At 43.0% G+C, this 14,600-nt stretch overlaps 1 protein-coding gene across 4 annotated transcripts in view; it reads left to right on the top strand.

Annotated features, from left to right (window-relative positions):
* Window positions 1–14,600, top strand: part of Nmrk1 (nicotinamide riboside kinase 1) — a 28,794-nt gene that overhangs the window by 1,036 nt on the left and 13,158 nt on the right. For 3 of the 4 annotated variants that reach the window (XM_052188608.1, XM_052188586.1, XM_052188604.1), the window contains exons 2-4: window positions 4,923–4,986; window positions 9,043–9,133; window positions 9,424–9,472. In XM_052188608.1, the coding sequence (XP_052044568.1) occupies window positions 4,958–4,986; window positions 9,043–9,133; window positions 9,424–9,472 (169 nt within the window). In that variant the 5' untranslated portion in view covers window positions 4,923–4,957. Of the gene's footprint in view, window positions 1–3,975; window positions 3,995–4,922; window positions 4,987–9,042; window positions 9,134–9,423; window positions 9,473–14,600 lie in introns of those variants that run through there. The other variant, XM_052188595.1, reaches the window with a different exon arrangement.

Genomic DNA, 14,600 nt, shown 5'->3' with positions numbered 1-14,600 from the left:
GGAAAGAAAGAAGGAAAGAAAATACTGGTTATGTAAGAAATGACAGGATCAGCACAATGGTCTAACTGCCTTTGCTGCCAAACCTGATGACCAAGAGTTCAGTCTCTAGCACCCACACAATGGAAAGCGAACTCCCACAAGCAGACCTATGACTGTGTACATAGCTCTATGTACACAAACCTATGTACATGTGTTCTGTGGTGAACCATGGCATGCACCTGCCCACACACATGTACACAACATAAATGCAAATGTAATACAGCAACTTTTAGAAAGAACCTCCATAAAATGGAATGTCAACGCATCTATTGAAGGTTAATTTAAAAAAGAAAAGGTGAGTGGCACTTCAAGGGGCAAAGGTCAGCAGAAACTTTGTCATGGCTATGCCCCAGGCCTTGCTTACCAGGAACTCTGCCTGTGGGGGATTTCTGCTTACCAAAAGGGATCAAAGTTGAAATTAGTCTCGGGAGAGGATCCAGGTAATGTAGAATAGCCACACAGAAGTCCTGAAAACTTGGGCCTTGGACTCATCTGAAGAGCAGTGTGTTTGCTCTTGCAGTCCTCAGAGTTGCTGGTGGAGTTACTGTCTCCTCCCAGCCTGCGGACTCTCCACGTGCCCCTGGGAATCATTCTCTGCTTCAGAATCGAAAGTGAGCCGTGTTCAGAAGCGGACTAGATCAAAAACAAACATAAGCCAACTATGAAGAAGATTCAATGTCTCACTGAGATTAAATCAAAGATATTTTTAAAAATTCTGTGTAGGAGCCAGTCTTGGTGATGCTTGCCTCTGATCCCAGTACTTAAAGGAAGGTAACTTTGCCACAGAAGCAGCCTTGGCTGTGGGGCAAGTTCCTGACCAACGTGGCTGCATAGTGAGATTCCGTCTCAACATATAAATAATATTAACAAATAATAATAATAATACATTTGAAAAAGATAAAATGGCTTATTTAAGGTATCTCCTCTCCCAGCTTGTTCTTCTTCCTCTCTGTGGAAATGATACTAGCTGCTGAGGAGAAGACACTGAATTAATATCACACAGGATTCAAGGTGACAGGATACCCTGACTTCGAGACTCTGAAAAGTTCGAAAGGTTGTCTCTCCAGAGCCATCCTAAGATATACAGTTTATCTTGGCTCTGAGTTGTATGTGCTTCACAGTATACTCTGCTGCAAGGCCAGAGCACAGGCACACACCGTAATCCCAGCACTGCAGTGGAAGAGAGTAGAGACCAGAGGTGCAGTATATGGTTGTTCATCTTCCATGATGTAGATAGAGACTTTAAGGCCAGGCTGAGCCACGTGAAAGGCCTCTAAAACAATGAAGCAAGAACCCTCTAGCACATACATCAAGCATGGCCACTCTGGATTGTGATTTGTTCAACATTTGGCTTTGAAACCATGTTTAAAGAGGCACTAATATATCATGAAATAGAATGATACAGACATTGATGGTGCCAGGTCTGACCTTGGAGTAAATTGCCTGTGTATCCAACACGGTCTTTGCAATGGAAAACTCCAGGGATCAGTAGGTTGCCCACTGCCCACTGGCCACTCAGCCTGGTCCCAGCCTTGCTTCTACATGGCCCACTTCTCTGCCCTTCTCACATCGTCTGATGGTTCTTGGTGAGATAGGTCCAGAATTCACCCAAACACTGCTTTGGACAGCTCCAGGTTGCTAATTAATGTAGACCTGTGATGCTTGAATTTTAAAACTTTTCACTTACTTATTTAGTATGTATGTGGACACAGGAATGCCAAGTACTTATTTAGTGTATATGTGGACACAGGAATGCCATGCACGTGTGCAGAGGTCAGAGGACAACTCGGACCTCCTTCTACATCAAACAAGTAACTCAGGTCATCAGGCTGATGGGGTAGAGGGATGCAGCTTTGATTTGAGAGAATCAAATCTTCCATTTCCTTGTGTTTGGCTGTTTAGTTTCCACCCTCTTCCTCAAAGGATGTTATAATAAGGTTCTTCCACCCCATTCCTCCACTCTGAATTGCTAGAATTCCCACACAGACAAACCCTTCAAGTCTAGTGTCACAATCACAGACGTTACTTCATCCTATCAGTATCCTGAAGTGTATGCACAGATAGGTCAAGTAGGAAGGGGACCATTATTTTCCATTAACTGTACACAGCAAATTCATGGCCCTTCAATAATACGTCAATACGAATGACATAGATTATTCATCAGAGCCTGATAAGCTAATATACATGTACCATCCTTTCTATGTTGTTGGTAATAAAGTGCTTCAGAGCCTGTCCTGATGATAGGATGATGTCCTCTTAATTGATCTAGTTTCCTGTCTGGCTTTCTAGAACAGGACATGTCATTCCAGTCTGGGCCATTTGCACTTATGCAAAGCTTCAGAATTTATACTGTACCAGTATAAGCTTTTCAGAGAGAGGCGGGGAGGTACAGGGAAAGGTGGGGAGGGTGATGGAGAGAAGAAAAGAATGGGTTTTGTTTGCCTCTTCCACTGGCAGCTGTGCCTTCTATTACTTAGAAAGTAGGAAGGGTATACAAAGAGATATATTAGTCAGAGTTCTCTAAAGTAACAGAGCTAACAGGAAAAAATATATATGCATGTATATGTATATGTTGTGTGTGTGAGATTTATTAGAGTGGCTTCAAGAATTCAGTAGTTGCTCAGTCCATGAGGTCAGATGTCTCGGCTGGTCTTCACTATGTGCCAGAATCCCTAAGTAGTAAGTTCTAGTGCCAGCGGTGGAAAGGACCTGCTAGCAAGAGTGAGACAAGCAGGCAAGGAGAGCAAGGTTCCTTCTTCCATGGTCCTTATACAGGCTGTCAACATAAGGTGTTTCTTCCCACCTCAGAAGATCCAGATTAAAAGTGGGTCTTCTGTGATGGTTTGTATATGCTTGGACAGAAGGTGTGGCACTATTAGGAAGTGTGGCCTTTTTGGAGTAGGTGTGTCACTGTGGGTGTGGGCTTAAAATACCCTAGTGCTAGCTGCCTAGAAGTGAGTCTTCCGCTAGCAGCCTTCAGATGAAGATGTAGAACTCTCAGCTCTGCCTACATCCTTCCTGCCTAGATTCTGCCCTGCTCCACCTTGAAGATAATGGACTGAACCTCTGTAAGCCAGCCCCAATTAAATGTTGTCGTTTGGTCATACAGTAAAACCCTATCTAAGACAGAAGTTGTTCCAGGGACTGGGGTATTGCTATGAGAGGCCTACCATGCTTTTGTTTGGAAGAATGTGGATTTTGGGTTTGGAAAGCAGTAGAATGCTTTAAATGGGTCTCGATGAGCTATCCAAGTAGGAATGTGGATATTGTGGATGGACCCCTATGAATAAAGGAGCCAATCACTGGACGAGTAGGCAGGACTTCCAGTTGGACGAAAGAAGAGAGGAAGCAAAAGATAGTCATCTTAGGAACCGGGACAGCAGAGGAGTAAGGTGTAGCTGCTAAGGTTTCCTAGCCTCATGGCATATCTGCAAGAATATGCCACCAGCCAGGCGGGGGTGGCACACACCTGTAATCCCAGCACTCTGGGAGGCAGAGGCAGGCTGATTTCTGAGTTCCAGGCCAGCCTGGTCTACAGAATGAGCTCCAGGACAGCCAGGGCAACACAGAGAAAACCCTGTCTCGATAAAACCAAATCCTAAAAAAAAAAAAAAAAAAAAAAGAATCCAACACCAGAGGAATCAGATTTTTTTTTTTTTTTTTTTTTTTTTTTTTTTTTTTTAAGACAGGGTTTCTCTGTATAGCTCTGGCTGTTCTGGGACTCACATTGTAGACCGGGCTGGCCTCGAACTCAAGAAATCCACCTGCCTCTGCCTCCCAAGTGCTGGGATTAAAGGCATGTACCACCACTGCCTGGCTGGGATCAGATTTTAATAAGGCTTACAAGATTAGGTTTTAGTTGTTTCACCCAGAGATTGAGTTACCATTTTTTCTGAACTAAGTTTGTGTTGCATTTTCCTTCATGGGACAGCTAGTCTGGGGTCAAGAGAGAAAGGTACGGTGGCCAAGCGTGGGTTTGCCTGGGGTGCTCCACAAAGGCTGTGAGGGATTTGAAGCATAGGGGTGGTGTGTCAGTGACCCACCAGTGGGAACCTAGCAAGCTGGGTGGAGAGATTGTGGAATTCAGAGTCAGAATCTTCTCGAGATAAAAACAGGTCAGCCATTGCCTGCCAGTGCATGGCCAGCCAGGCCGCCTGGCAGAGGCACAAGTGCGGGAATGTGCAGGTTCTATTTTTTTTTTAATATTTCCTGCAACAGCCCTATTTATAATTGCCAGATGCTGGAAAGAACCCAGGTATCCCTCAACAGAAGAGTGGATGCAAAAAATGTGGTATATCTACACAATGGAGTACTATTCAACCATTAGAAACAATGAATTCATGAAATTCTTAGGCAAATGAATGGAGCTAGAGAATATCATACTAAGTGAGGCAACCCAGACTCAAAAGGTGACTCATGGTATGCACTCACTAATAAGTGGATATTAACCTAGAAAACTGGAATACCCAAAACATAATCCACACATCAAATGAGGTACAAGAAGAAAGGAGGAGTGGCCCCTTGTTCTGGAAAGACTCAGTGAAGCAGTATTTGGCAAAACCAGAACGGGGAAGTGGGAAGGGTTGGGTGGGAGGACAGGGGGAGAGAAGGGAGCTTATGGGACTTTCGGGGAGTGGGGGGCTAGAAAAGGGGAAATCATTTGAAATGTAAATAAAAAATATATCGAATAAAAAAAATATTTCCTGCAACATATGGAAGACCCTAAGAAAACATCAGCTATTGCCAGCAGCACACAGGCAGCACAGGCAGTGTGGATAATGTATGGTTGAAACCACCTATCCCTTCCCTATAAGCTGTTACTTCTTGGGACTAACTGTAGACAACTAAAGATACTGATTTTATTTTATTTTTATATATTTTAGGATATATTAGGAAGGTGTGATTTGCAAAGCCAATTATGAAGACATTTGTCATCGGAATTGGTGGGTGAGTAATTCCTCTAAAAACAGCTGGATGAGGTGCTCCACATGTCCCAATGGTTTTTCTTTTCTTTCTTTTCTTTTTTTAAAGATTTATTTATTATATGTGAGTCCACTATAGCTGTCTTCAGACACGCCAGAAGAGGCCATCAGATCTCATTACGGATGGTTGTGAGCCACCATGTGGTTGCTGGGATTTGAACTCAGGACCTTCAGAAGAGCAGTCAGTTCTCTTAACCACCGAGCCATCTCTCCAGCTCCCCCCCCCCCCACTACACACACACACACTTTTTAAAGCCAAATGGTTTTTCAAGTGGACATGGTAGAGAAAGCTGTGGGGATTCCCACGTCCTAGGCAGAATGCCGCCAGTGGGAAGGGCCAGGGCTTCCCAGGGAAGGCGGAGGTAGGGTCGGCAGGATTTCCCCGCTTGTTTTCTGGAGCTGACACTGGAGATGAGTCCTGATTGGTCGCTCCTTTGGCTGAGAGTGATTATCATTTCTTTTTTTTTTTTTTTAATTTATTTATTTTATGAGTACACTGCCAATTTTTTCAGACACCCCAGAAATGGGCATCAGATCCCATTACAGATGGTTGTGAGCCACCATGTGGTTGCTGGGAATTGAACTCAGGTCCTTTGGAAGAGCAGTCAATGTTCTTAACCACTGAGCCATCTCTCTAGGCCCGTGATTATCATTTCTTATGTGGGTGTTCTGGCATGGTTTTCTATGGCCAGCTTTTGGCATGAGAAATACAGACTTCCTTACATCCAGTCCTCTTCCCCGCCTTAGGGTAGCCAGGTGTGCTATTTGGATAGGCTGGTTTGTGTGATAGAATCCACATATTCTGCTGCCACAAGCGTTCTAAATTGTGTGGCTACCTGACCCTTGGCACCAGAGGCTGATATGTGACTGTGACATCAATAGCTATTGCAAAGATACTATTTGTCTTGCTGCCAGATTGTGTCAGTCATTCTTCATGTGTGTCTTATTCATAAGACTTTTGAAATACTAAAAATGTAATGTGAGGGAGATGCTCAGATGTGAATTACAGGAATCAATTAGAGCTCAGGGGCTGGACAGGTAAGAGCCCAGATTCTCTTCCAGAGGTCCTGAGTTCAAATCCCAGCAACTACATGGTGGCTAACAACTATCCATAATGAGATCTGACACCCTCTTCTGGTATCTTACAAAAATAATATACAATAATAAATAAATCTTTGAAAGAAAGAAAGAAAGAAAGAAAGAAAGAAAGAAAGAAAGAAAGAAAGAAAGAAAGAAAGAAAGAAAGAATTTAAAACAACAACAAAAAAAAGAAAAGTAAAACCAAACAAATAAAATTAGGGCTCAGATGGGTCTGGGTCTAGTTGGGTAGCAGAGCATTTGCCTGCATATGGAAGGTTCTAGGTTCTAACCCCAGCATCCAGCAAAGCAAATGAAGAGTGAGGTGAGCATCTGTGCCTTGTTGTGGCTCCAGTCTGCCCAGAGCCAAAGCTCTGTTTGTCACTCGGCAGGACCACCCTTGTCCTGTCCCTCATTTCACACTCAGTGCTACCCCCCTATTGTAGGCCATCACTGCCCTATCATCTTCTAACTTTCCTACACAGAGCTATCTGATTAATCCTTGTGTAAAAAAAAAAAAAAAAAAAAAAAAAAGCCCCCTGCTGGAGTTAAACTTTGCTTCCCACTCCAGCAGTAAGCAGGCTCCTAGGCCTCCCTAGGCATATGGGGGTATTAATATCACTGTTACGGAAGTATTCGCATCTTGTTTGATTAACTATAAACACTGGTTTTAGTGTTCACCTGGACTTCTGCACCCTCTAATTACCTTGCATGTTTAAAAAAAAAAAAAAAAAAGAGGAGGAGCTCTATGCATTTACTCGAAAACAAGGAAGGGAAATACATTGTGTAACTGCTCACTGTTCTCTCCCTCAGACCCTAAAGTCATGCTCCAGAGCTCTTCCCTGGGCAGGGAGAGCTTGAGGGAGGGAGGTTCTGAGCTTGCTGAAGGGAAAGGAGTGGGTCCTGAAGCCATCTTCTGACCCCTGGGATGGTTACATTCCAAGTCTGGATTACAGGCTCTGTGATAAAACTTTCTCAGTCAGTACATTCCCTGCAGGATTCCTACAAGAAGTGCTTCCCTCTCTGTGGCTTCTGCTGCGTCAGTGGGAAGGGCTCTGTTTATTGCCAATTCGATTATATGGTCTTAAAGAATGAGTGTAAGAATTGGCACGTAGTCTTGCCAGATTGCTCAGACTATAGTAAAGTTACATCCTTTTAAACAAAAGCTTGGCCTCTTGAATATGAACTTCCAGCATGGTTTATGGACATTTTTCTTAAAGAAGAAAAGGTTCTATTTTGTTAAAGAATAGAAGGTTCTCAGTATATATAGAATAACAGCCCCCTACACTACCTACAGGTGTATTGTAAGGTAAAATGGACAGTCTTACTAATGAATATCTTCTACTTCAAAGATATAATATGGTATTTACATGATAGTTTATATACAGTAAGCATTCTTTGGGTTTTGTTGTTTTAATTGTTTGGTAGGATGGATCTTTTTGGTGGTTGGTGATTCTTTTTGTTTTAAACATAGACAGGGTCTTACTATGTAGCTCTTGCTGGCCTGGACCTCACTGTGTAGACCAGGGTAGCTTTGGCCTCGCAAAGCATCCACCTGCCGCTGGCTCCTGAGTACTAGAATTAAAGCCACGTGCCTCCCAGCAGGTACTTTTGATGACTATATCCCTCTCTAGATAATAAACATTGTGCTGTTGGTCTCACCTAGAACTAATCACCGGTTCTTGCCAGTAGATGTACAGTCAGGACTTTTACACTATGAATATTTGGTGTATGGTAAAATCCTGATCTCTGTTCAGGGTGACTTTAAATGCACAAAATAAAACATGGGAATTCAAAGAAAATAAACTTACTAATATACAGCCATAATGTCTTTGCAAGCAAATCTGTGAGCTGTGATAGATCATTGCCGTGTAAGTTTGAAACAATAATAAGCATCGGTGATACTTCCCCTGCCCACCTCTAGCTCAGTGTGCAGTTCTTGTGGATGTCCAAGTCAAGGTGCTGTCACAACTGTAGTTTATTACGTACAATAAAAGAAGCTGATAATATCCTGTTAGAATTTAGTGAAGATGACTTCATCTCTTTCAACTTCACAATGACCTTGTATTCTTTCATAGACTCTTTGCACGTGACTGAGCCCTGAGCTAATCACCTCTTCAAAACAATGATAGCATAAGCCACGAAGGGTAACGGGTAACTATAATCCCAATACTCAGGAGATTCCACCCAAAGGTTTGCTGCAGGTTCAAGAACAGCCTGGGCTATACAAGTGGGTCAATATGAACAGCATGGACTACTGTTTCAAAATAAAAACCCAAAGAGAAAAGAAAGATTAACTAGAGAAATGCTTCCCCCGTGCAGAAGAGCAGGAAACAGGACACACGTTTGTCAGGCACCTGTATCTCCAGATGTCACAGTCCAGCCAGAGGCAACAAACACTGACCTGAGGGGAACAGTAACAGTGGGCCTCCACCTGGGCCTCCACCTGGGCCTCCACCTGGGCCCAGTCCCAGAGAGGGGGTAGGGAGGAAGAGGCATGGCACAGGAAATTGTGGACAGCCTGCTTCTGACAAACCATTCCTCCTTTTCCCTGTGTGGTTGAAACAATCGCTGTGACTGCAGGCAGTTCTATAAGGCTGCAGAAAGGTGAGACAGGATGTTCTGCGGTGCGCATATTGAACCTGGAGCTATTTTGACAGTCAAAACATGACTGTGCTTCCTGACAGTGTCTGCATTTTGACGTTCTGGTATCCAGTTCACTGACCTGTCCCTTGCCGCTCCCTGCCCTTCTCTTTCTTACTGTGAGGACAGGGTATCTCTCAAGCCAGTGATTTCAGTGCAAAACAAAGCCTGACCTGTAGAAATGAGCATTTCCCCCCCCCGTCAGTAAATAATGTTTTAAATATCCTTTTTAAAACCATCGCTTAAGAATGTTCCATGTTCCCTAACGTCTTCTTGGCCCTCGTAATTTTTCTTGACTCAGCGTGACAAATGGAGGAAAGACAACGCTGGCGAAGAACTTGCAGAGACGCCTTCCCAACTGCAGCGTGATATCTCAGGATGCCTTCTTCAAGGTATCGATGAAGCTTCAGAGATAGCTTATAGCGCACATTAAAAAAAAAAAAAAAAAAAAAAAGGTTTCAGGACAAAGTTAATGATAGCCAAAGGCTTTTTGTGGAGAATAAACTTGGTGTCATAGTGTTACCTGCCCACTAGATGGCACCATCGCTCAGTGACCGCCTTGGATCTTGTTCCTCATTTTCCAAAACATTTATTTAAAGGCTTGTCTTTTTAATCGTTTAATCGCACCATTTCTGTCCTCCATACCCTTTTGACAGATTTTTTTTTTTAATTTTTCTTCCAGCCAGAGTCTGAGATAGACATAGATGAAAATGGTTTTTTGCAGTATGATGGTAAGTACAGTTACAACATGTTGAGTATTAGGAGGTTATATTCATTTACTTTTTCAAATCCAAGCAGCTTCTCTCTCTATTAACATAATTTTATATGTTTAAATAGGGAGGGCAAGAAGGCCCCATGAGTAAAAGCACGAGTCATGTAAGCCTGACGGCCTGAGTTTGATTTCCTAGAACCTTTGTAAAAGTGGAAGGAGACACAAAGTTACCCTCTGGTCTCCACAAGTGTGCTGTGGCAATGCACACACACACACACACCCTAACACATCATCCATGAATGCCCCCACTCACACACACACACACACAGAGGAATAATTTAAGTTCTGAATGTTTAAAGATTACTATACTTTAAGCCTACCTCTGTACATTTTTAATCTTTGTTCAGCTATTTATGTAAATAGAACATTTCCCACAGATTTGTATTTCAAACTCAAAACTGCAATGATAGATGTTTTTCCAGAAGCTAGGGCCCAGGAGGTTTGGAGTCTGTCTGTCCATCCGTGGCTTGAGCATTTGTGGCTAGCCATACTGAATCCTTTGACCCTCACTCACCAGAACATTCCATTGACATCAGACTAAGCTTTCATGGGTTCAGCTTCCCTTCCTGATAGCCACGCCCCTAGAAGCTTGTTTGTTTGTTTTACTACTTAGAAAATCTTGAAACTTTTTTTTAGACTCATTTCATTCACTTGACCCATGCTAATTCTGTTTGGAAGCCAAAGAATTAATGTCAGCCAGAAAGCATTTCTTTTCCTGTAGAGATGAGCATAATAGTGTTTGTGTCCTTACCCTTTGATAGTTAGCAGCTATCCTTAGTATGTGTGCAGGCCCTGCTGAAACCCCATGTTCTTTATCTTTAACTCTGAGGCTCTGAGGACGCAGTGCTATGGACCAGTTCTTACAAATTTTCAGACCAAATTCGTTCCTTGCTGTTGTGTGTCAGGTTTCAACCTCGATTCCTTGTTCCTTCTCTTCCCTTATTCTAAAAGTTAGAAAACATTTTATAAAGAATGAAAAACAATGACAGCAGTCTCAAAGCATTATATGTTCATATTCATTGGAGAGTTCTCATAAGCTGCTAATAAAAAAATTAATACTTCAGCAAGAAAATATGCTAGAAGAATGTAAATAAGCACTTTGAACAAGCAGGTGAGCCCATAAGCGTCAAATAATTGCACATCACCTTTCCTCCAGTTCTGAAGTAAACAAAGAATTATAATAGGAAGATAATGACCCAATGGCATGATCACTACAAAGCAATGCCGTGTGCACTTGCGTGGAGTTACAGACTGACACACATATATCTCGTATGCCTTGAGAGGTTCCTGCCATGAGTTCATGTATCCTACACCTGGGAGGCTCTCTTTAGAGAGGAAAAAAATCAAACTTTTCAGGTAAATGTGGCAAGCTGAGGTCTGGGGTGCAGGTGTGGTCAAGTTGGTTGATGTTCAGGGCCATGAGAGACAGTCAACTTTGTACCACACCCTGGCCTTTGCAGCATCACCAGACTCTCTCCCTCCACCTCACCTGGCATCTATCTCACTCGTGTGTGTGTGTGTGTGTGTGTGTGTGTGTGTGTGTGTGTGTGTGTGTGAATGTTCGCCTTTTATAGTGGCATCAGTTATATCACACAAGGTACCCGCCCCTCATTCATATATTTTCAGATACCATCATAACCCGACGTTCTGAGCATGAGACTTCAATATGTGAATTTGCAAAGGGGGCATACTTCATAGCTAGTAGAACTAGCAGGAAAAAAATCACTAACTGTATAGTATTTACCCAACTGAACAAGAGGGCCTATAAAACAGGTACCCAGCATATAAGTAGATTAGAGTATAGAGATGCTCTAATCAGAGCAAGCTATATCTCATTTCTATAAATAGAGGGTAAGTGGAAAGCCGCACAAACTTGAAAATGAGGTAGTACTTTTGAAACCACTTGAATTTTTTCTTTTGTTTGCTTTTCAATCATTCACTTGGTTACTAAGCATTTTTTTATTAATTATTTTATTTATTTATTTACACTTCAAATGCTGTCCCCCTTCCAGGTCTCCCCTCTGAAAACACCCTGCCTATTCGCCTTTGCCTCTAAGAGGGTGCTTCTTCACACCTACCCACTCCCACCTCACCCCTCTAGCATCCCCCTTTGCTGGGGCAATAGGCCTCCACCGGACCAAGTACCCCCCTCCTCCACTGATGCCAGATAAAAGGCCATCCTCAGCTACATATGTCGCTGGAGCCATCGGCCAGCCCATGTATACTCTTTGGTTGGTGGTTTAGTCCCTGGGAGCTCTAAGGGGTCGTTTAGTTGATATTGTTGCTCTTGCTGTGGGTTGCGGTCTTCTTCTGCTCCTTCCGTCCTTCCTTCCCTAGCTGTTCCATTGAGGTCCCCAGGCTCAGTCTGGTGGTTGGCTGTGAGTGTCTGCATCTGTCTTAGGTGCTTGCAGAGTCTCTCAGAGGACAGCTATACTAGACTCCTGTCTGCAAGTACTTCTTGGCAACAACAATCGTGTTGGGAGTTGGTGTCTGCATATGGGATGGATCCCAAGGTGGGGGCAGTCTCTGGATGGTCTTTCCTTCAGTCTCTGCTCCACTTTTTGTCTCTGCATTTCCTTTAGACAGGAACAATTCTGGGTTAAAGATTTTGAGAATGGTGGGTGGCCCCATCCCTCAACTACAGGCCTTGCCTATCTACTGGAGGTGGTCTTGTCAGGTTCTATCTTCGCTAATATGTATTTTGGCTAAAGTCATATCCATTGGGTTCTGGGACCCTCCCATATCCCTGGCGTCTGGGACTTTCTAGTGGTCCCCCCACCCCCTTTCCCCACTCCTACAGATTTCTTCCACTGCTACAGATTTCTCTTCATTCACCTGGCTCTCTGGGCTTCTCCCCTGCCTCTTTTCATATATGATCCTCTCCCTCCTTTTTCCTTCCCCCATTCCCCTCCCTCTCCCACCTGGAACCCTATCTTCCCTTGCCTCCCATGATTATTTTGCTCCCCCTTCTGAATGGGATTGAAGCATCCACACTTTTGCCTTCCTTCTTGTTAAGCTTCATATGGTCTGTGAGTTATATCATGGATATTCTGAGCTCTTGGGCTAGTATCCACTTATCAGTGAATACATACCATGTATGTCCTTTTGGGTCCAGGTTACCTCACTCAGGATGTTTTCTAGTTCTATCCATTTGTCTGCAAAATTCATGCATAAAGGGACCCCTGTTCTACTCCAGAATCATACCTGTAAGTTCTAGAGGGTAGCATATTTCCCAGTTTGAAAGGATATTTGTATCCTATGACATTTAAGGGTTTTCATTAAGGATTGGAGAGATAGCTCAGTGACTAGTCCCTGATTGTTCTTCTAGAAGACTGGGGTTCAATTCCCAGCACCTACATGGCAACTCACAACTATCTGTAACTTCAGTTCCAGGGGATCCAATAGCTTTCTTCTGTCCTCTGTGGACACTACACACACATGGAAGCACATACATGCAGGCAAACCACCCATAAACATAATAAAAAGCTTTTCATTTAATAACATTAAAAAGAGTAGCTACTTTCCAAATGCAGTATAATATGTTATTTATCTTTCAAATGTATCTATAGATATTTTGTCTTCCAAAATTGGAGTTATAGGCAGTTGTGAGCCACCATGTGGGTACTAGGAATTGACCTGAGTCTTCTCAAAAAGCATCGGGTACTCTTGGCCATTAAGCTATCTCTCCAGCCCTAATTTAATTTTTATTTTTAAGGATCTGGTGGAGATATAGTTCAGTGGCTGAGTGCTTGCCTAACACCCAAAAAATCCTGGGTTCAGTCTCCAGTACCATTTTTTTTATTGGATATTTTCTTTATCTACATTTCAAATGTTATCCCTTTTCCCAGTTCCCCCACCCCCGAAACTCCCTAGCCCACCCACCCCCACTGCTTCTATGAGGGTGTTCACCTACCCACCCACTCACTCCCACCTCTGCACCCTGGCATTCCACTATACTGGGGCATTGAGCCTTCACAGGATCAAGGGCCTATCCTCCCATTGGTGCCCAACAAGGCCATCCACTGCTACATATGTGGCAGAAATGGGTCCCTTCATATGAGTCCCTTCATGTGTACTCTTTGGGTGGTGGTTTAGTCCCTGGAACTCTGGGGGGGGGGGTCTGGTTGGTTGATATTGTTGTTCTTCCTATGGGGTTACAAACCCCTTCAGCTCCTTCAGTCCTTTCTCTAACTCCTCCATTGGGGTCCCGTGCTCAGTCTGATGATTGGCTGCGAGCATCTGCCTCTGTATTTGTCAAGCTCTGGCAGAGCCTCTCAGGAGACAGCCATATCAGACACTTATAGGACACAATGAAAGCAGTGCTGAGAGGAAAACTCATAGCCCTGAGTGCCTCCAAAAAAGAAACCAGAGAGAGAGTACACTAGCAGCTTCGTAGCACACCTGAAAGCTGTAGAGCAAAAAGAAAGAAATACACCCAAGAGGAGTAGAAGGCAGGAAATAATGAAGCTCAGGGCTGAAATCAACCAAGTAGAAACAAAAAGAACTATACAAAGAATCAACAAAACCAGGAGCTGGTTCTTTGAGAAATTCACCAAGATAGATAAACCCTTAGCCAGACTAACCAGAGAGCACAAAGACAGTATCCAAACTAATAAAATCAGAAATAAAAAGGAGATATAACAACACACACATTTTTAATGTTTCAATATCAAGGAGTTGATGGGGTAGTCAGCCATGAGTTTATGGTAGTCCAGGCTGGAGGGTAAGTGAGAGAACTCAGAAAAGACACTTACATCAAACCTGACAACCTGAGTTCCATCCTTAGGACCCCCATGGTAAAAGGACAGAGCTCAAGACATTCTCTATCCTCCAGACATACATAGTAAATATATCAATGTAAAAAAATTATAGATAGAAATAGTGGCATGCTACTCATTGTATTTTATATTTGTACATCTTTGTTTTTCTATTATAAAAATGTCTTAGACACACCACTTAAATATATCTCTATCAGTGTTTTAATTGATTGTTTAAAGTATTTATTATTAGATACCTTAAAGGATAAGTAAAATGCTCTGTCATACATGTACAAAGCTCTGGAGATTCTTATCACAAAAATGCCAACC

This window comes from Apodemus sylvaticus, chromosome 1 (genome assembly GCF_947179515.1).
Source record: "Apodemus sylvaticus chromosome 1, mApoSyl1.1, whole genome shotgun sequence".
Lineage (NCBI taxonomy): Eukaryota > Metazoa > Chordata > Mammalia > Rodentia > Muridae > Apodemus > Apodemus sylvaticus.
Note: the sequence above shows the minus strand (reverse complement) of the source record. Positions and strands in the feature narration are given on the sequence as shown.